Source organism: Hemicordylus capensis, chromosome 5, assembly GCF_027244095.1.
Source record: "Hemicordylus capensis ecotype Gifberg chromosome 5, rHemCap1.1.pri, whole genome shotgun sequence".
Lineage (NCBI taxonomy): Eukaryota > Metazoa > Chordata > Lepidosauria > Squamata > Cordylidae > Hemicordylus > Hemicordylus capensis.
Window position 1 is genome coordinate 97,069,951 of NC_069661.1, and position 19,826 is coordinate 97,089,776.

General features: G+C 41.3%; 2 protein-coding genes across 14 annotated transcripts in view; one reads left to right on the plus strand and one right to left on the minus strand.

Moving 5' to 3' along the window:
- Positions 1 to 13,359, plus strand: part of LNX1 (ligand of numb-protein X 1) — a 135,843-nt gene extending 122,484 nt beyond the window's left edge. For all 4 annotated transcript variants that reach the window (XM_053258318.1, XM_053258320.1, XM_053258319.1 and 1 more), the window contains 2 exons: positions 11,108 to 11,266; positions 12,629 to 13,359. In XM_053258318.1, coding sequence (XP_053114293.1) covers positions 11,108 to 11,266; positions 12,629 to 12,764 — 295 coding nt within the window. In that variant the 3' untranslated portion in view covers positions 12,765 to 13,359. The remainder of the gene's footprint in view (positions 1 to 11,107; positions 11,267 to 12,628) is intronic.
- Positions 13,360 to 14,002: 643 nt separating this feature from the next.
- The window catches only part of FIP1L1 (factor interacting with PAPOLA and CPSF1), a 70,861-nt gene continuing 65,037 nt past the window's right edge, over positions 14,003 to 19,826 (minus strand). For 8 of the 10 annotated variants that reach the window (XM_053258331.1, XM_053258330.1, XM_053258323.1 and 5 more), the window contains 3 exons: positions 18,688 to 18,901; positions 15,684 to 15,821; positions 14,003 to 14,334 (listed from right to left, as the gene is read on the minus strand). In XM_053258331.1, coding sequence (XP_053114306.1) covers positions 14,184 to 14,334; positions 15,684 to 15,821; positions 18,688 to 18,901 — 503 coding nt within the window. In that variant the 3' untranslated portion in view covers positions 14,003 to 14,183. The remainder of the gene's footprint in view (positions 14,335 to 15,683; positions 15,822 to 18,687; positions 18,902 to 19,826) is intronic. The other 2 variants (XM_053258326.1, XM_053258328.1) reach the window with 1 other exon arrangement.

A 19,826-nucleotide genomic window follows, 5' to 3' on the forward strand; every position in this document is an offset into this window, starting at 1 on the left:
TCCTGGCTATTAGTTGGGGGGGGGGGGGAGAGAGGGGGAGAGAGAGAGAGAGAGAGAGAGAGAGAGAGAGAGAGAGAGAGATCATGGGTCTGCTTTTAAAGGAGCTAAGGCAAATCCTGACCAGGTCTGTTTTTGAAAATGTGTCTGGCCCTTGCGGACCACCCTGTGTCCTCTCAGACTGACCCCTGCAGCTTGCCGGTTGCGCTGACACTGTATTAGTTACATGCAGTTTAAATTGTTTGACTTTGCCCAGATGTTCAGTGTGTGTGTGTGTGTGTGTGTGCGCGCGCGCGCGCGCGCGCACACACACACACACACACACACACACACACACACACACACACACATGCATGGGTTGACCTTCTCCAAACTGCCTCCCTTCCTCACCCTTAGCCTGCCCTGAAAAAAGAAAATGTTCCTCTGTAATAGGCCGGAAGCAGCTGTGTTGTAATTTTAAGAAAAAAATAATAAAACCACAGTGTGCGTAGTTTGTCACCCACTCACACAGGGCACTTTAATGTCTCAGTGGGACATAAATCCTGCCTCATTTGCAACATTCTCTGAACCTGAATTTTTAAGATGAGAGCCTGCCATGATTATGTTGAATTAAATCCATGCTCAAGCTAAAATTTAGCAACCCATAAATAAGTTAAAAAGGAACCATTCATATTTGCACAAAGGACTGCAGAATCCTCTTCAACAGCTTTGCACATTCACCTTTTGTTTTATTCCATCTTCTGATTATCTAAATAATTTAGATTATCCTCAGATCAATTTGCTGGGATTGATGTAATGCATTATATAAACAAATATTATTAAGGCTGAAATCCTATGCACACTTACCTCAGATTAACTCCATCAAACACAGTGGGGTATAGTACTGGACTAATATCTGTCTATCTATTTTGATGGTTTCTTCAAAGTTGATCAGGTGTTCCACAAAGTGAAATTCAGTAATGGTGGACAAATTTGCCTGAAGGAGAATTTTGCTGATGACCCCGCGTCTTCTTCTGCAATGTGCAACTGCTCCTTAACTTGGCTTATGTACTGAGTAGACTGAATCTGTGGTCTAAAAGATGCCCTCAACCCCTTTTAATGTTTTTATTATGAATATTATGTCCAAGCCAGGATTCTATAGCATATGCTAAACAGTTCAAAAGAAGACAAGTTTATGAGGGAAGTATTCCTTGAAAGCAACTAGTCCAAAAATCTTGATAGGGTGATGGTGATGATTGCACTAATTGAAATTGTATTATACTCTTGGACCAGAAAAAGAGGAGTAAAGCTTAAAGTTGCTTCTAGATCAGGCTTCCACAGCATAAGACCCACAGGCCAATGGTAGCACTCTCCCTGTATATCTGTGGCTTCCAGGGGAATTCCAGGTATCAGTTATTTGTGGCTCTTTCCCACTTCTTTGTGGGAACATGTAAGGCCTGTCCAAGATCATAGGAACATAGGAAACTGCCTTCTACTGAGTGAGACCATTGGTCCATCTAGCTCAGTATTGTCTATACTGACAGGCAGAGGCTGTCTAAGTTTTTAGGCAGGAGTCTCTCTCAGCCCTATCTGGAAATCAACAACAACATTTATATACTGCTTTTCAACAAAAGTTTCCAAAGCAGTTTATATAGAGAAATAATAAATGAATAAACAAAAAAAATAGAATAAGATGGTTTCCTGTCCCCAAAGGGCTCACAATCTAAAAAAGAAATATAAGAGAGACACCAGCAATAGCCACTGGAGGGATGCTGTGCTGGGGATGGATAGGGCCAGTTGCTCTCCTCCTGCTCAGTAAAGAGTATCATCACTTTTAAAAAGGCGCCTCTTTGCCCAGTTAGGAGGAGATGCCAAGGATTGAGCCTGAGACCTTCTGCATGCATGGCAGAGGAGCTATGGCCACTGAGCTCTGGCCCCATCCCCCCAGTCGCTTTATCATCAAAAGTGAGAGTAGAGAGGGGCGGGGAGAACGGCTACATCATTACAGAGCTGTTGCTCCTCCTCTCTCCTCTCCCTGGACTGAGAACTGTATGGTTGGTTGGTTGGTTTGGGGTTGTTGTTTTTTTTACGTGTATGGCATTGGTTTTTTCCAGGGCTAAGTAAAATCTGCCCACCCCCCACTATTTATTTAATCCCACCCCACTGCAAACTGTGAAGATGAAGTGGAGGGATTATTTAAGCTATTTTGGTAAAGGATGAATGGGAATGGAATTACTGCTGACAGTTCTAGTGTACCTAACATGGCAGATGATGGCTGCCATTCCCCCCCCCCTCCACCCTCCCAAGACATGTTACTTCATCCCCCAGTGTCATCCTGGAGCTAAGTGGAGTGAGGGCAGTGCCTCCCACTCTCACTCAGCCTGCTGGTAAAAATGGCAAACACCAGTGAGTACCAAAGCAGCTGCTTCCAGGACCAACAGTGGCAAAAACCAAAACAATACAGGAGCTGGCAAGGAGGAGATTCAGGAAAACGTCCCCCCCCCACCTACTTTTTCCAGCCTCTTGCTGCCAGCTAGCCACACTGTGTCTTGAGATTCCTTCACTGCTGGGAAAATGAAATCCTTGTGTGCTGTTGCTGCCAAACTCAGTGATAGGAAGATAATTTGAGTGGAGGAAACAGAAGCAAGTCAAAAATAAAAGCTGAAGGAAGAAGGATAGGTGAGCAGAGTGGCCTGCAGCTTGGGGAAGAGGAGGAGTTAATTGGAGTGCAGCTCTTTGGTGGGGTGGGGGGGGCAGGGGGGAGAAAGAGGGAGGGAGGAGGAATATCTTTTGGCATAGACAGAGTGAATGAGTGAAAAGAGAAAAGGCGGGAAGGGAAGATTAACAGAGGGGGTCAGCAAAATCTGTAATGGCGCAGCATGAGGAAAGAGTACACTATAGAGCACAAAGCGAAAAAGGGGAGAATGAGTCAAAAAGAAAGTGCTGAGGCAGACTAACAAAAACGTTTTCCTTTGGCAGCTTTGAGTTAAAAGAAAACATATGCATGCATCCCCCAAAGTGACTTGATTGCGTACCTGTGGTCTAGATGGAAGATCGTTTAGGGATGGTGATGATACTGGGAGGAAGGAGCTACCATGTTCTTCTTGTGGGTGGGGGTGGCATTTTAAAGCAATGAGGTTGCCATCTTTTTGGGAGAGCAGGCCAGCTAGAGCAGCAAGCAGCATCTGTCGCAGCTGCACAAGGGGCAGATGTTCTCATGGCTTCTGTCTGTGACAGGAAAATCTTCACCAGGAGAATCTCTGCACATTATGCAGCTTTTAAAGGCGCAGAAGCCCTGCCAGGAAAAGTGGCAACCATCAGATAGTAATCCTGTGAAGGGATAATGGCCATGACCTCCTAATAGGAGGTCCAGGATACTCTCTGCCCCATAGCACACTTCAGGTGTAGAGGAAATGGTTGAGAGAAACCCTGCTTTTGAGTGGGTAGGTGAGCACACAGGCATGTTATGCTTATTAGATTTTGCTTGGTGTTAGAAATCAAAGCAGCCAGCTCCTAGCTTTTCAAAACATTTTTGCAGTGGAAGAGCTTTCCTCTTCGCCAGCTTCACAAGGTCTTCTTTCCCCAGTTTGATATCTATATGCGCACTGCCGTTTGTCCATCCCCTTCCCCCTTGTTCTCTTTTACTCAAGGAAAATTACCCACCACATCAGCAGGTCTGCAAACAGGAAATTCATTGTAATCCTATCTCCAGCTGCAGCGCCACTCACAGAAAAGGGCCACAGTGCACACGAACACCAAAGGGGATTAATATGCTGAATGGGTACATTGGTCTTCTTAAATGCAGATTAAAGGGGGGCAGTGGGAGGAAAGGGTAAAGCTGATTATAATTGACAGGAACAGAGGTGTATTTCTTATTAGTACTTGCTTGTTTGGCCAGGCACCCAGGAGTCAGAATATGGATTTACTCACTTATTTACAGAGCAGGTTATCAGATACTTTAATCTTGCCTGGTGAGTTCTACTGACCTTCTTATTTCACAGTATTTGACTCACAGAGGTTTGCGCACCACATCTGGAAGCCCTTTAGTGGGTGCTTTTCACCAGAACATGCATCACATTAATACACATTAACTCATTTCCCTCTTGTCTGAGAATGTAACCTTTCTGTCCAGAGTTCTCATTTGGTGCTGGTAAGGGCAACTGCTCAGCAAATCTTTAAGGGGTTGGATGGGCCTCAAGGATATTTTTCCAAAGTTTTCCTGCAGTTATCAAACTAACTTGGGGAAATAATAATGCCGATTTGTATCTTCCTCAGGCTTGCCAGTTTGTGTGCAGACGACCTAGAAATAATTTGTTCATATATGCTGTTGTTTTTCTAAAGCTAAATAGAAGGCAACTTAATTAAAATGACAGTCAGTCAATGCAAAAATGGGAGAGCAGGAGGTGGAAAAGTGGTCAAAAACAGGTGAACCAGAAGTGGGAGAAGGTAGGTAAGCAGGGGAAAGTAGTGGAAGGAAGCGAGCAGGAGGTGGGGCCAGAAGTATGCAGGAGCTAGAGGGGGAGAGCAGGGGATGAGGAGAGTGCAGAGAAAGAAGTGGGCAAAGGAAATTATTGCCCCCCACCAACCATAATTTCTAGATTTAGGGGGATAAGTAAGAGCTTCAATAGAAGTGGATAAAATAAAAGTTTTATTAATTCATAAAACATGTTTCAAGGTGAAGTGTGGAGCAGGGTTGCTACTGGCACCTTGCACAGCAGCCTAAGCGGACAGGGCACAGCCCTATCCCTTGGTGCGGATGCAAAGTTGCACTGGCCAAGGAATATAGCATAGAAGTCTCTTCAAGACCACATCACATGAGCTGTGATGGTGCAAACAGGCTCATGGTGTCAGATAAGGTTGCTAATCATGCCCCTTCCTTTACCTGAAATTGTTCTCTGTGTGATGCGTGAAGAATGACATGACAGAAAAGTAGCTGCTTTAAAACTTGCCAAGAGCAGAGCAACAAAACTTTGGATAGATTTACAGTATTATCCTGTGCTGTACACTCATCTCACATTATTATATCCACAATGCTAAAAACATAGCCACCTGAAACCAGTGTTTTGTTTTCTAAGAAACTGCATGGATTGTTTCAGCATTCTGAACTAGAATCTGGGGGTTCTCCATGACAAGCTGGGTCCTTGCTCTCTGCCTTGCCTCCTCCCATGGTGTAGTCTTTTCCTCCAGCTTCCAAAAAGGCAAACCCTGCTTTCTAGTTCTTCTGACAGATAAATGTTAGCATGCACTTCTGTTTCATAACTAGCATTTATTTTATCCGTCCTACAGGGAGGACAGGCAGTCATTACTCAGGCACTACGAGAACATGTGAGGATGACTCACCAGAGACCAATTTAGAAATTCCACCTAAGTGTACTTGTTGCTCTTCTTGCATGAAGCCATGCAGGCATGTAACCACTACAGTGGCAATTTTGAAGGCTCGAAAGCTAGATTTTTGGCTACTTTTTCAGGCTATCTTCAATGCTGTAGCAGCATAATGGATGGTTATCTGTTTTGTTTGTCAGTGCCTTAATCTATCCTAACTTTCCTGGAGTACATCAGAAATTTTGGAGAGGCAGGGCTGCAAGTACAGTGTGTACCATCCAGTTGAACGCTAACAGCCATATACCATAACTGGCATACTCTTTTCACATAATGGCATCATGGAAAGAAACTGTAGAGAGGGCGGGCAAAAGACTCCTTTCCTCAGCCCTGCCTACCACCAAATGAGACAGACGGGCGATTTCAGGCTTCTGTGTACGACTCCCTCTTCTGGCTCCTGCAGTCAGTGCCAGCGCCATGGCGAGTACTTGAGAGTGCTTTTCTTAATTCTTTTAGCTGCCTGTCAGTGTGCCCGCCCCAGCCCTTCCTGGGAGCAGCCATTCCCAGAGTTTGGGAGGACACAGGAGAGCTCTCGCCGCCCGTCCTGCACCGCTGCCGCTCAGCGATGGTGCAGCTTTAAGAGTCCCCACCTTGCCCCAAGTTTAAAAAGCAGGAGAAATTGCGTGCTGAACGGGACAAGCATTTCCCCGCTGAAAGTCAGGATGTCCCGCACAGTGTGGGACAGTTGGCAACCCTACTAATAGTATTAGACCCAAATTCTCAAGGTTGCTTAGATGCTCAAAAACTTGCTGTGCGATTAAAAATGACATTTACTACTGCTGCTTTTTTAAAAAACTGAGGCAGATTTCTCTTCCAATTAAACTAAATCGCAACAATTTGAATGCACCTATTTGCATGAAGGAGAGATGTCAGAAAGGTTTTTCACTTTGGCTTCTCCTTTAGGTTGCTTTCAGCGAGCTCCACTTGCTCAGGCTCACAAACCCAGTTTATGCATCAGAGTGACATCCTACGCTGTGGCAGGAACATCCCAGTGCAGGAATCCAGAGCTGCTTACAGCACTTATTCTAAACACAGCTGTCCCCAAGGGACTTACTATCTATGTCATAATTAAATAGTTTGCGGCATAAATGAGGCCAAATTAAACCAAAATTATATTTCATGAACATAACAATTGAAAATAAGAGAGCTCAGTCCCGGCTGTGGTGGTGATTGCTGGAGTTGTGCCCACAAGGAATGTAGGACTTTACTTCTAGCTTCTGGAATGTTCCTCTTCAGCAGCACCACCAAACTGTCAACCCTAGCAATAAATTATGACAGAACTCTCAACACCATTGCTTGCAGACAGATATCCAAGATACAGTAGCTAGGGGTTAAATGTAAGAACCACCACCAGCATTTTGTTTTCAAATGTCTTTGAAAGTACCCTATGACAAATAGAGAGCGCCAGTCTGGTCTAATGATTAGAGTGTTAGACTAGGACTAGGGAGACCCACATTCAAATCCTTGTCCATGAAACTCACTGCATGATTCTGGGTAAGGCATTTACCTTTCTGCCTTGCACACGGCTCTGGGCTCTTTGGAAGAAGAGCAGGATATAAATGTAATAAAAAAATAAAAATAGCATCAATTTATAAGTGATATGAGGTATACATTACAATCCTGTCCTCAGAATAATTCTGTATGGGAGGTCCAATAAATATGTTACCATCCGGGCATGACTGCCACTAGTCAATTGCATCTATGTGGTCGGCATTTGTAACACAATAGGACCCTGTGCAAGTGCTGATCACGCAGGTTGCCCAGATCCTGATTGCCTCCTGAGCTGGCAGGCTCAGTAGAGGTGTAGCACTGGATAATGGAGCTGTTTACCAAGGAGATAGCATCAACAGCACCCACACAGCACCAGTAACACATAAACCAGACTGTTGGTAATTAATTTTCTACAATTACAGTTGTGAAACTGAGGCTAAACTCCCAGTTCCAAGCCAAGCACATCTTGAATTGGGGTAGATAACATCATCACAAAACTATACCATTGAGGTGTCCCTACAACTGTACCCGATTTGGTTCATATTGGTCCAGGCATTGCAAAGTTGATGGGGGTGGGGTGATCACATACACATGGAATGCCAGATGATAGCAGCTTACTGGAAAGTAGACTAAAACACAGAGTGGAGGGTGCTATGGAGGAGGCCCAAGAAAAACCACACACAGTGGTTTTGCCATCACAAAAGATACTAAAGGGAGCCTGAGCAGGGTTTATGAGCCCCTGATCTTTTCAGTACCTACAGTAGCAACACCCCTAGCCTGATGCTCAGACTTCATATTGTGGAAGTTAATTAACATTAAATATTAATGTTAGTAAGTTAAACATTACATTAAAATTATATATTAATGTTTATTATTTATTTGATTTATATACTGCCCTTCCAAAAATGACTCAGTAATTAATAAAATTAGTTTAGTAATTAACTAATGAGATTTATTGATCATGCATCATGGTGTGATGTCCAAATGCATGTCAACATTGTGTGCAACTGTTAAGCAAAGAAAGAATTATTCAACAACAATTCTAAATTAAGGATATCTAGAATTATTCTAGATTTAGTGGTGGTGAGAATATGCAAAAGGGGCTAACTGTTCTTGCTCACATCAATCACTGATGTGGTAGATTGGCTAAGAGCACAACCTGTGAGCCTAAGCTTTTGGTTCAACTCTCCCCTCACTGAGTGGTCTTAGGCAAGTGCACTGAACATGTCATATACACTGTGGAAATACTACGTATTACTACTACTTGTAGTATGAAGAAGCCCACTATTTCCCCCCATCATTCTCTGTGTATTTGTGACTTAGCAAATAGCTATTAAGTTTGATTAAATCTTGGCAACATTTGGTCCTGACCTTGGTAAGCACTGTGAAATCTGGTGGAGTTACATCTTTCTGAAAAATAGGATTCCGGATGCTAAAAGCCCCACACAAATGGCAAAGCAATATAGCCAGAAGGAGCAAGAGGTACCTGCTTTTCACATTAGGAGCCAGCAAACTGTTGCAAACTGTGCCCGATATCTTGCCAGCAGGTGAATATTTGTAGTTCTCGAGGGACTCATCTAACTGTAATGTACTATAAAAACCCTGCTGAAAAACCGAACAAAAACCTAACACACAGTTTTGTAAATGGATTATTTTTAAACCTCACCTGCCAATTTAAGCCCCCCCCCCCCCACTACTGCAGGACACTGACAAGAAGCAGAGTTGTTTCAATGGTCCCAAATAGTACTAGAAAAGATTTTATAGGACAAATTGTGCTGGTAGCACAGAGCCAAAGGGTGCTCAGGAGAACCCTTCTTCCACTAAGAAAAAGTACTTCTTATGACATGTCGCGATCATAATACGTATAATCTGAACTGTTTATATTGTGGCTGTCAGATAAAGGATTTGGAGGCAGAGGAATTTGAAAAGGGATATTTAGTAGACAAATGTAGCACACATAGAACACGTAATAGGGTTGTAAAACAGTCCTATTCAGGAGCTGCAATGGCAAACCGATTCATTTACTTTGGTACTTCATAAATTAATAATATTGGGGAACGTGCTTTCATTAAAGATGAAAGATATTTCTTACTAGTTCCCTTCTAGACAAAATTCCTAAATGTTTTCCAAACTACTTGCCCTGTTCCTCCCTACCTAGAAACAGCCAAAACAGGTTACCACCACCTTACTTCAGGGAAAGCTTTAAGTAAGTTCCCACATGGAGGCTTTGGGGTGTGTGTGTTTTAAAAAGTTGTTACAGCCACTACCACCCTTTCTTCTGCTGGGATACCCTCATGCTCAGATTATATCCCCAACTACTACTTGTGCATATTGCAAAAGGACAAGGGTGACATTAATCCAGAGATTTATTCTACTTCAAAGCATATTGTTTTGGGTATGTGCATATGTTCCAGGCTAAGGCAGTGTACCTACTCATGCTGGGCAGGGGAGCGGGCAGTTTTCACCAGTCTCCCTCAACCAAGAACTCCCCCTGAAACCCAGAACTGGGTTTCTACTGGTTGCATAGCTCTCAGGGACCCACTTCTGGGAGCAGGGGAGGTAGGCAAAAATTGCTCCTCACACCATCAGTGGAGTGCTGGCACTTCATTAGTCAGGATGGTGGCCAATATGTATACTTTTAAGCTATAACACTATTTTTTTCAGCTCTTTGCCAGCTTTGCAGGTTGTAATAAGGAGCACTCATAACAAAGTCTTTAAATAAGAATATCACTTTCTTCCTGAAGGGTGCACCAAACTCATAATGTTCCTACCATTTTGTAGTTGCCTAAGCTTTTTATAAAACGCCTGGATGACCCTGATACTTTATATTAGATCTCTAAATTACTCAAATTAGAGAGAGTTGCTGATGAACCATGACAAAACTCCCACTGTGCCTCTCCTCACCCACACCCCATCTAAATTGCGGAGTGCACGTTTTAAGGCCCATTCCAGGCAACTAAGCAACCCAAGGTTGTCACAGAGAAGGGCTGGAGGGTCAGTGTCATCAACTAGCAGGAGAAAATAGTAACCTTCCTTTCAGGCATTGGAGTCTTAGGGGTACTACGGCCAGGCTTTCCTGCTTCTCATCCACAGCCAGGATTGCAGTTGCTTACCTTGGGTCACACCTATTTCCCCATTCCTTCTCCTCTCACATGTATTATGGGCCCAGAAATGGCTCATAAAGAGCACTTTCCCCTTGCCAATGGTTTTGGCAGCCTATTTCTTATGAAGCTTTTCTTACTTTACTAAAAAAAACAACTTCCGTTTCAGATCTTCTAATTCCACTCTGACCTAACAACATTCTACTTTTTATGCCCACTTGCCTCACTCTAGACTTTTCTAATTTTAAGTTTCACACACACACTTGCTTTCATACAGCAAGGTCAGGGGTACAGCAGTTATGAACTTACAGGTGAAACTCGGAAAATTAGAATATCGTGCAAAAGTCCATTAATTTCAGTAATGCAAATTAAAAGGTGAAACTGATATATGAGACAGACACATTACATGCAAAGCGAGATAAGTCAAGCCTTAATTTGTTATAATTGTGATGATCATGGCGTACAGCTCATGAAAACCCCAAATCCACAATCTCAGAAAATTAGAATATTACATGGAACCAAGAAGACAAGGATTGAAGAATAGAACAATATCGGACCTCTGAAAAGTATACAGTGTACTGTGCTTGATTGGCCAGCAAACCCGCCTGACCTGACCCCATAGAGAATCTATGGGGCATTGCCAAGAGAAGGATGAGAGACATGAGACCAAACAATGCAGAAGAGCTGAAGGCCGCTAATGAAGCATCCTGGTCTTCCATAATACCTCATCAGTGCCACAGGCTGATAGCATCCATGCCATGCCGCACTGAGGCAGTAATTGCTGCAAAAGGGGCTCAAACCAAGTACTGAATACATATGCATGCTTATACTTTTCAGAGGTCTGATATTGTCCGATAAAGTGGAGAACTTTTGAGTGCTGTGGGGCAAAACAGTGCTTCATCACTTATTTTTCTGTGTATCTATGAAGTGTGAAGTTTCATTTAAGACCTAAACCAAATTTGGACCACGCTGTTAAGTCTATGTTAACACAGCATCCATACAAACTGGTAATTCATATATATAATTATATAGATGCATAACATTTGATACAGCCAAGAAGTGAAAGAGTATATTATAATCAGTGATTCTTCATTAATGTTGATGTAATTATAAAGTGGCTCATTAATTAGTGTAATTAGAAAATTAATTCCCCCCCCCAGGTATTTGTACAGTTGCAAAGAAATTGTATTACGAAGAAATACTGCAGGAAGTCTTGGCTTCAGTATTGTGGGAGGTTATGAAGAAAACAGTGGGAACAAACCATTCTTTATCAAATCCATTGTTGGGGGGACACCAGCATATAATGATGGACGAATCAGGTAATTATCAGTTATTAGTTAATCCTTTCCACGCAAATATCACAATACTTCCCAATAATGAAAGACTTGTTCACACACCAGCTTGATGTGCAGCATTTACACATGGCAGGGTGTGGAAACAAGGCTTGGATTCACATACTCTCCACCTGCCAAAGAGAATGAGATATATGATCAGGTATGTATAGATATATACGCTGCCAACATGATATACCCAATTTCTTTTTTTGTGATGAATGATGGATCCCATAGTTGGGACATATGTGCTTGACTACAGAGAACATGGTGGGTGCCATGCGAAAGCCCAAATCTCAGTCCTTACACACAAGTACCTTCCATGTGCCTGGCTGGTGTGTGGACTTGCTCTAGAAGTCCAATCCAAAAACATCAGGCTCAGGAATTCCAGTTACTAGATGCCTTATCCCATGAAAGCTGTCACCTGCATCATGAGGGCTGGCACCAAATAAAGAATGAGTACTGTCTAGGAACTGTACTCAGACTGATTTCCTCTCGGATTTTAGTGGCAAGTCACACAGAGTACTGTGCATGGCAGTCTTGCAGAACTTCTGCTTGCACTGCAACAAATGAAAAGCAGAGATAGAATCAGGGTGCCATTTCTTAAAATGAGAAAATTGAAGCCTGGAAGGCATCAAAGGATTAATATAGTTCAAAGTAGGTTCAATTTTATTCCAGTGCAGTAAAACCTATCATAGAAGACAGATCTACAGACAGGGCACACAGCAGAGTCATAAATGCTTCAAATGTACAGAGTCCCAAATAGGAAAATTCAACAACTGGGAATAACCAGGTTTAATTTCCAGGTCCAAACTGAAAGAGATGGATGGTTTCCAAATTATGATTAAATTCCACTGGGGAATTCCACTAATAGGATAGGTTTTGATAAATAGCATTTGTAGCTAGAATGTTTACTTTATGGCTAAATGATTAGCAAACATTCAAAGATCTGTATGTCATTTATGATGTAATCATATGAAGTGAGAAAAAGTGTGTAATTTCTACAGAAACCACGATGCAGGTTCCCTGGCTATTAAAATAGATATTGCAGACAAATAATCCTGAGTTTATTTGCCTCTAGAAGCCTCAGACTTGTAAATGAATTGTAAAGTAAGTATAGAAGGTCTCATTTCTCTCCAACTTGTTCTTAATGAAGCTACAATTATGTGAGCCCCATTTGGTTAATTTAATTCTACATCTTATCTGTCTTTCTGACAAAACACAAAAAGTAGGATTCTACAGCATATTACAGAATTGGAGGTAACAAGAGGAGGTCCCCCTCTGGAGAAAGTTCTTGTCTTGGGATTGCTCAAACAAGCTAATAACCTTTCAACATTATTTTCCTTCCAGGTGTGGTGACATCCTCCTTGCAGTTAATGGCAGGAGTATCTCAGGAATGGTGCATGCTTGTTTGGCAAGGATGCTAAAAGAACTGAAGGGGAAAATTAGTCTCACCATTGTGTCCTGGCCTGGCACTTTTTTATAAAAACATATTTCAACTGAAGAGCAAAACAAGAAATTGTGTGGCACAATTCAGCCACTTAATATGGATGGACACCTGTTTGCTCCACTGTATGGTTAACTGTATACATGTAAAAGAAAAAGTTGTGAAATGTAAATTGCATATAACAGGAATAATTCATGGTATGTGTTAGAGCAACATGCACTTTGCAACTATGGAAGTCTATTGGGATCACATGTCAGGGTACACATCTTTGCTGCTCTACATCTCATATGTTTGTATTTTTATAACTAATCAAAGCAGCACTAGTAATATAATCTACTTACAATTTGTAAGAAAGGGAAAACTTTGAGTACCTAATTTGAAAATGTACCCAAGCACTCCTGAATAAATGTCGCAACATTTTTACAAACAACAATTATGTTGAACATCTATTCAAGATATAGAAAGCCGTCTGATAACGTTAAATCTCTTGCTGGTCAGTATGACACAGACTTTTTCAAACATTTGGTTTCCTAGTGTGTAATAACTGTGAATGAAATTTCATTTCTACTGTCAAAATAATTGTAATTGTTATTTGTAAGTCAGGTTATTTTCATTAAAAAAGCACAAAACCACACATTTTTTTGATATGCTTCCAATTCATGGCATGGTTTCTTTTGAGTGTTCTGCCTACCTTAGTTTTGCTTTCTGCAGCTCTGAAATCAGTATACTGATGACAGGAGATGAGGTGTAGCAGGCTACAATCACATGAGGGATGAAGAAATTTTGGGATTTGTCTGCACACCTAGTAGCCGTTACCTAAGGAAGATTTAGGCAACTGAGCCACATGGCTCCTCAGGAGAGTAGAATAGGCACCACAAACAGGCTACTGCACGCAGCACTTGCACCAGCAAAGACTTGTAAACTTATATTGTTTTATTGTGTATGCAGCGAAAGGAGGAAGTCACTTCAGAAACAGGCTGAAATTATAGTGTTTTTGTTTTTAAAAGAAATTACATAAAACAGCTATCTGAAGAATCAAGTTTTTCACACAAATGCTGGTTTCAATTAATCCATCTCTATGTGGATGACGGGAAACATCCAGTCTGTGGTGTAGGGACTAATGCCTATTTGAAAGGGCTCTGCATTAGCTGTGCACACTGCACTTTTGATGGCACTTGTTTAACACTGCACAGGATCTCACTAAGTACAATAATCTATGTATATATTTTTTTGGTGTTTTTTTTAACTTTCATTCCAAAGGAAGACAAAACAATGTGTTTTAACATGAAAAATTCACTCTCTTTATTTTCAAAAATCCAAATTAAACTTATGCTTTTTTTTTTTAACTAACAGAACAAGATTAAGAGCAATTTTTTAAAGACCCAGAAAAATAATTAGATTTAGAGCAATCTATTTCTGGCACTAATATCAGGCAAAATAGGCAAAAACCACACATGCCTATTCTGCAGAGGCAGCTTCAGTGTTTTCCTGTTCTGGGGCAGGTTCACCGCCGCCGGTTTCTTTTCCTTCTTTGCTCTTTTTTGATTTTTTGTGTTTGTGCCTCCTGTGGCTGTCTCCTTCTTCACTGTCATGGCGACGCCTGCTGTTACTAAGAGAACATTTTTAAAAAGGGGGAAACATCAGACACGAAGCTAAATGAAGTATCAAAGACAGTTCTAGCTGAGTGAAAGTTAATTTCTCATGCCTCTGATGTCATGAAGCTCATTAATTTAGTACATACAATCAGTGTTCCCTCTAACAGGGATTCCCAGATGTTGTTGACTACAAATCCCAGAATCCCCAAGCAAAAGTCATTATAGCTGGGGATTCTGGGAGTTGTAGTCAACAACATCTGGGAATCTCTGTTACAGGGAGCACTGCATACAATGGTGATGAAAAATTAAAAGCAAAAAGGGACTGAAGAAAAACACGTTCATGTTACATTTCACCACAATTCTATCTGCCAATATGCAATTTAGAGCAGGGGTAGGTAAGGAGCTTCTTTGGCACCTAGAAGGGACGTAAGTTTTTGGCTGTCATAATCAAATTGATCTCTACAATTACACAACTAGAATTTTTTTCTTCACATGGGAGCAGAGATTCTTAGAGGGGATTGCAACTTGTCCCTCTGTTCTAAGATGGCACTTTTTTTTACAGAGGCTGCCTTAGAAGAGATGTATGATAACACTTTAAAGAGTGTTGAATCTTTCCAGTTCCCAAACAAACACCTGTTTCTTATTTTACCACATCTATTCATTAGGAGTACTTTACCAGATACAGAAAGGTCCTCCTGTTCACTCCTTTCTGGCTCCCTCAATAAAGTACACAGGGCAACAAGCTTTAATCAACTCAATTGGTTCATCAACTAAAGCTTTAATTGTAAATGAATATTGCTGGCACTTAGACTCAAGGGAACACAGCTGTGCAAGCTTCCAACACAGCTTGCCAATTTCTCCTCACTGTCAAATTTTATGAAAAAACAACTTAAAGATAGATTTTTGCTTCATTGCATCCAAATCTAGCAGATAATTTCTCCATTTCAGAGTAAAACCATAAATATATTTGAACTTGTTTATTTTTAAATCTATTTTGCCTCCTGTCATTGCTATAGTGACGTTCTAAATATCAGATGACCAAATTAATGAAAAACCTTTAAAGCTGGGCTTTCCTTCTAACACGAGTGGTAGTTCTGTTTGCTAAACTGTATGTTCTCTCACACTACAGGGAAACTATGCCTTTCCCTCATTAAGGCCCTTGTGCTGAGAATGTGGCAATATAAAAATACTTACATTTAACAGACATACAAAGGACAACTAATTAATTCACAGTGTTCACAGACTTGAGGGCTAATATTACACTAAAGCACTGTCTAATTTTGGTTTGGTTTTAACACAAGTCTTCCCATGGCATCTCAGATATCCTGCCCCAAAAGATAACTTCATAAATTAAAGAGCCAACCTTCGAGATGATTTGTGTCTTGTCTCTTCCTTTTCTCGATGTCTCCTTTCTCGGTGTCGTTCTTCTTTCTCTCTGCTTGTTCTATGCCTCTCATAGCCTCTATCTGCATATTCTCTGTACCTATATCTCTCCTCATCACTGACAAGAAAAGAACAACATCTTCCAGTAATCAAAAAAAATGTTACAGCAGAATTAACCACACTTGGCTCCTGTCATACACATACAAAGTATGGGGAGGCTGTTCTTATGTGCAGCCTAACCCTGGCTAGTGATGTCCGGCCCAAACTGGGCTGCATGTGAGCACCACTGGGATTGGGCATAATTCTGTCAAGGCAGCACCGTCTAGCCCCGCTATTTACCCCGGCTGTTAGGCGAGCGCTCCCTTACCCCTGGCTACTTACTTGTGTGCGAGCATGGGCTTATTCCAGCCTAGCTGCACACACAGACGGGTGCCTAGAGCGCTCGTCTTGGGGGAATCCCTCAATGCAACGTGCATGTTGTGTGTTGCACTGTGTGATTCCTGGAGGCCAGAACAACAAGTTCCAGCCCTGGATTCCTCTGCTCTGAGCTTCATGGAGCATGGCTATTCATGGCTATTCTTTATGTGCTCATTGACTTTTCATGTAATTATGATAGTAACAATCTGATCAATTTTTTGAAGGAAGCCTTTTCAATGCATATAAAGGGATACTGTTCTAGCAGAAAACTGCTAAAAAGTTGTATGCAGTTTATTGTGTGAAGCACAGACAGCACTAAGTTAAAAACAGTTGATCTAGAAGAGACCATACAAGAAAGAAAGGACAGGAGTACTCAGTTGTGAATTATCCATGATTTTGAGACCTTCTTGATATCCAGTTTAGATTGAATTAAAATCCAATTTGGGACTACTGTGTGGAAATACAGCTCCTTTGTATTTATAAGCTGAATCAATTCCTCAAAAAGTGCTGCAAAGGCAAAGTCTCCAGCCCCCTTTAAGATATGACCCTATTTTTAGTACTAGATTCAAGACCTGAAGAACAGATGCCATATGTCAAGCTTCAGCCTCTGGCTGCAAATTTCAAATATCTCCACAAGACTGAGGAGGTACACCAATGTGACAGAACCTACTTATATACCTAAAGAAGCCTTAAGTTAATTTTGTTTATCACAAACATATTCATAAGCCACTGGACAATTGAAAAAAAATTGAATGGTGGGGCAATATTTGTTCAAAAGTGTCATATCTGAATGTTGTGCAGTTCTCCAGCCTCCCACTTTCTCTGTTACTCCCCTAATCAAGTTTTTACTAGGCTAAAGGCCTCCTGGTTTCTCACATAACCATGTGGCAGCAGCTTTACTGCAGATGTTGGATAATTTAGTCACATTTTTAAAAAAACCACTACTCTTCCCCCTCCCTAGCTGATAAGTCTGGCAGCAACAGAGAGACTTCTCTAGGCCTGGAAAACATTAAGGCTCATTTCAAGCACCCTTGAATGACCAGCCTTTTTCTGGCCTTCAATCAATCTGCCTAAGAAACAGATGTTAAACTGATCTTAATGTCTATCACACTGACCCTGTAATTTGTAACACAAAACATACACAAAGTACAGGACACCACCACTAAAAAACCTCAGACACGAACAAAAACAACTACATCATCTTACACCCAACTCTTGTTTCTTTTATGTCGGCAGCAATTTTTTTAAATCCCCTCACCTGTGTTAGTTAAGGTAATACTGTCTTTATGTTATACTTCCGCTTTACTAAATGGAAAAGTTGCAGCTTATACCTTAGATCCAATTTGACAGCTCATGCACATAACATTTTGAAGCCTAAGACTGTACAAAATGACAACTGGCATCAGACATGCATATGCAAGAACTGTACAATTTAATATGGGCAAGCAGCCAGAAGGTATTGTACCCTCTGGTATTGCTGCGGAGGGCAAAGTGTGAAACTGCTAGTGAGCATTCTTTATTTGCAGAACTCTTCATTCTTCTGTCTGCAAAACAACATCATATTTGCATGTACAACGGATCTGCAGAGACTAACGGTTTCATGATGCCTCATGTGCATGCAGGAAGAGGCACTACTCCTCACACATACAGCTTTCCACACAACACTGCACCCTGCTTTTGAAATTACCAAGTTGCAAAAGTGGTTCCACAAGTACTGCAGATTGGGTAACTGCTCTGTTAGCAGGGTAAGAAAACAAACAGAAGATCTGCTTGATCTTACAGATGTAACAGTGCAGCTCTCTAGATCATGTTCAGCGAGTAGCCAACCATCACATGCTCAGTCCAATACAAACGGTAATGGTTCCCTTGCTATTGTGGTGCATAAGTAATAGCGACTAAGCTCTGCTATGAATGATGTCATACGTGTAGCTTTTTAGTTCTGTTAAAAGTAAACAATCGTAGTGGCTTTGTTGTGCATATTAGGAAACTAATTAGAGTTCGAAACACCAGCACCAAATTGTGTGCAATCATTTATGTAAATTTTGGAACAACAACAACAACTATTATTCCTCATTTTTGGTTGGCCCCACAACCACGCCATAGTAGTGTCTTACTGGGGGGAATAATAATTCCTCATTTTTATTCCTGGTTAGCTACTCTTCCCCAAATAAATAAACCCACTAAGTGGCATTGCATTGAGTTACTACAGAAACATCTATTACAAAACGAGGGTTAAGGGACTCAAACCCATCAAGCACTTCAAGCATTTTGTAGAGTAATGAGCCTTGAGAGCAGACTCCGTCCCTCAAATTAACAATGAAAACCATCTTAGTATAAATTGCCAAGTGATCATTTTGAACATACCATTTATTTTTGTAGGTTTGCTTTGCATTTGAAATAGCTGGCTATGGTTTCTAAGTCCCCCTCCCCCAAACAAGAGGTGAAGAGCAAGTCCCACCCCTTGTCCCCAAAGAATATACATACAGCTGCAGACTACGTTTAAGTATATCTCCAGTGCAGAAAGAGGAGTCTCAGAGTGCAGCATGAGATTTAACTCTTGAACTCACCTGTTAAATACACTAGGAGTGGGACTGTGATCCCGCTCTCGCTCTCTGTCTCGGGTGCGCTCTCGCTCCCTGTCACGGTCACGATCCCTTTCTCTCTCCCGATCTCTCTCCCGATCTCTTTCTTTATCTCTTCTTGAATAATAATCCCACTGTTTGGTTGTGTCCATTAGACTAGTCCACGATGGAGCAGAACCTGTAAGGTGCGGAAAGGTGACTAAAGAAAAAAATGCCAGTATTAGAAAGCAAAACATCTTGACACATTTGAAAAGTGTAATGTGAATCACTCTCGAAATCAATGAAATCCCACTTTTTTAGCTCAAGGCTAGAATGCAAGTTCAGTGACACTAGACACTTCATTTGCATGTTACTTTGCCATATGCTCAATTAACACTCTGGTCAGTTTCAAACCAGTCAGGTGGTTAAAATAGTAAAGTTCCACAAATCAAAAACTTACTTGGTTTTCTTAACAATGAATACTACCCACAATGGTTAGACAAGAAAATAATACCAAATTAATGATTGTTCCTCTTGGCGATTTTATGGTATAATATTTTAAAACATGCATTTTGTACTGTTTTGTGACAGTAATTGTTCCTTTTTCTAGTACTTATTAGCTGTTTCTTTAAATATTGTGGTTTTGAAACTGAAACTCTAACTGGTACAGAAACAGAAAACCTCAAGCTTTGCTGGGTTTAGTTTAAAACTAAACAACATGCAAGATCTCCGACAAGGAGTGTTTCAAGTCTTTGCAAAATAATTCATACATCCATCTAGGTGAAGAAGTCAGCAGCACATGAGAATTGTGAGTTTAATGTAATTACACACACAGACTTATTTTCAGAAAAAATTATTCTGTCCATTAAGGTTTTTGATAAGAAGCATGTTATTCAAACAAGAAAGAGATTTATTTAAGAAAAAGAGAAGCCCCCCAGGACTTCAATGTGTCTCCTGTGGCAGAATACATTGTCGACAACAGTGTGTGGGGGGGGGGGGGCGGCGGGGGAGAAAGGATCCAAAAGCATGGCACAAAGTGTCTTTGCAATTCCCCTGTCCAGCAGCATGTCCCCAAAGAACCTCCCCACAGGGCATAAGGGGCTCTGTACACATGGAAAAACATTTTGTGCACACACACAGGCCTC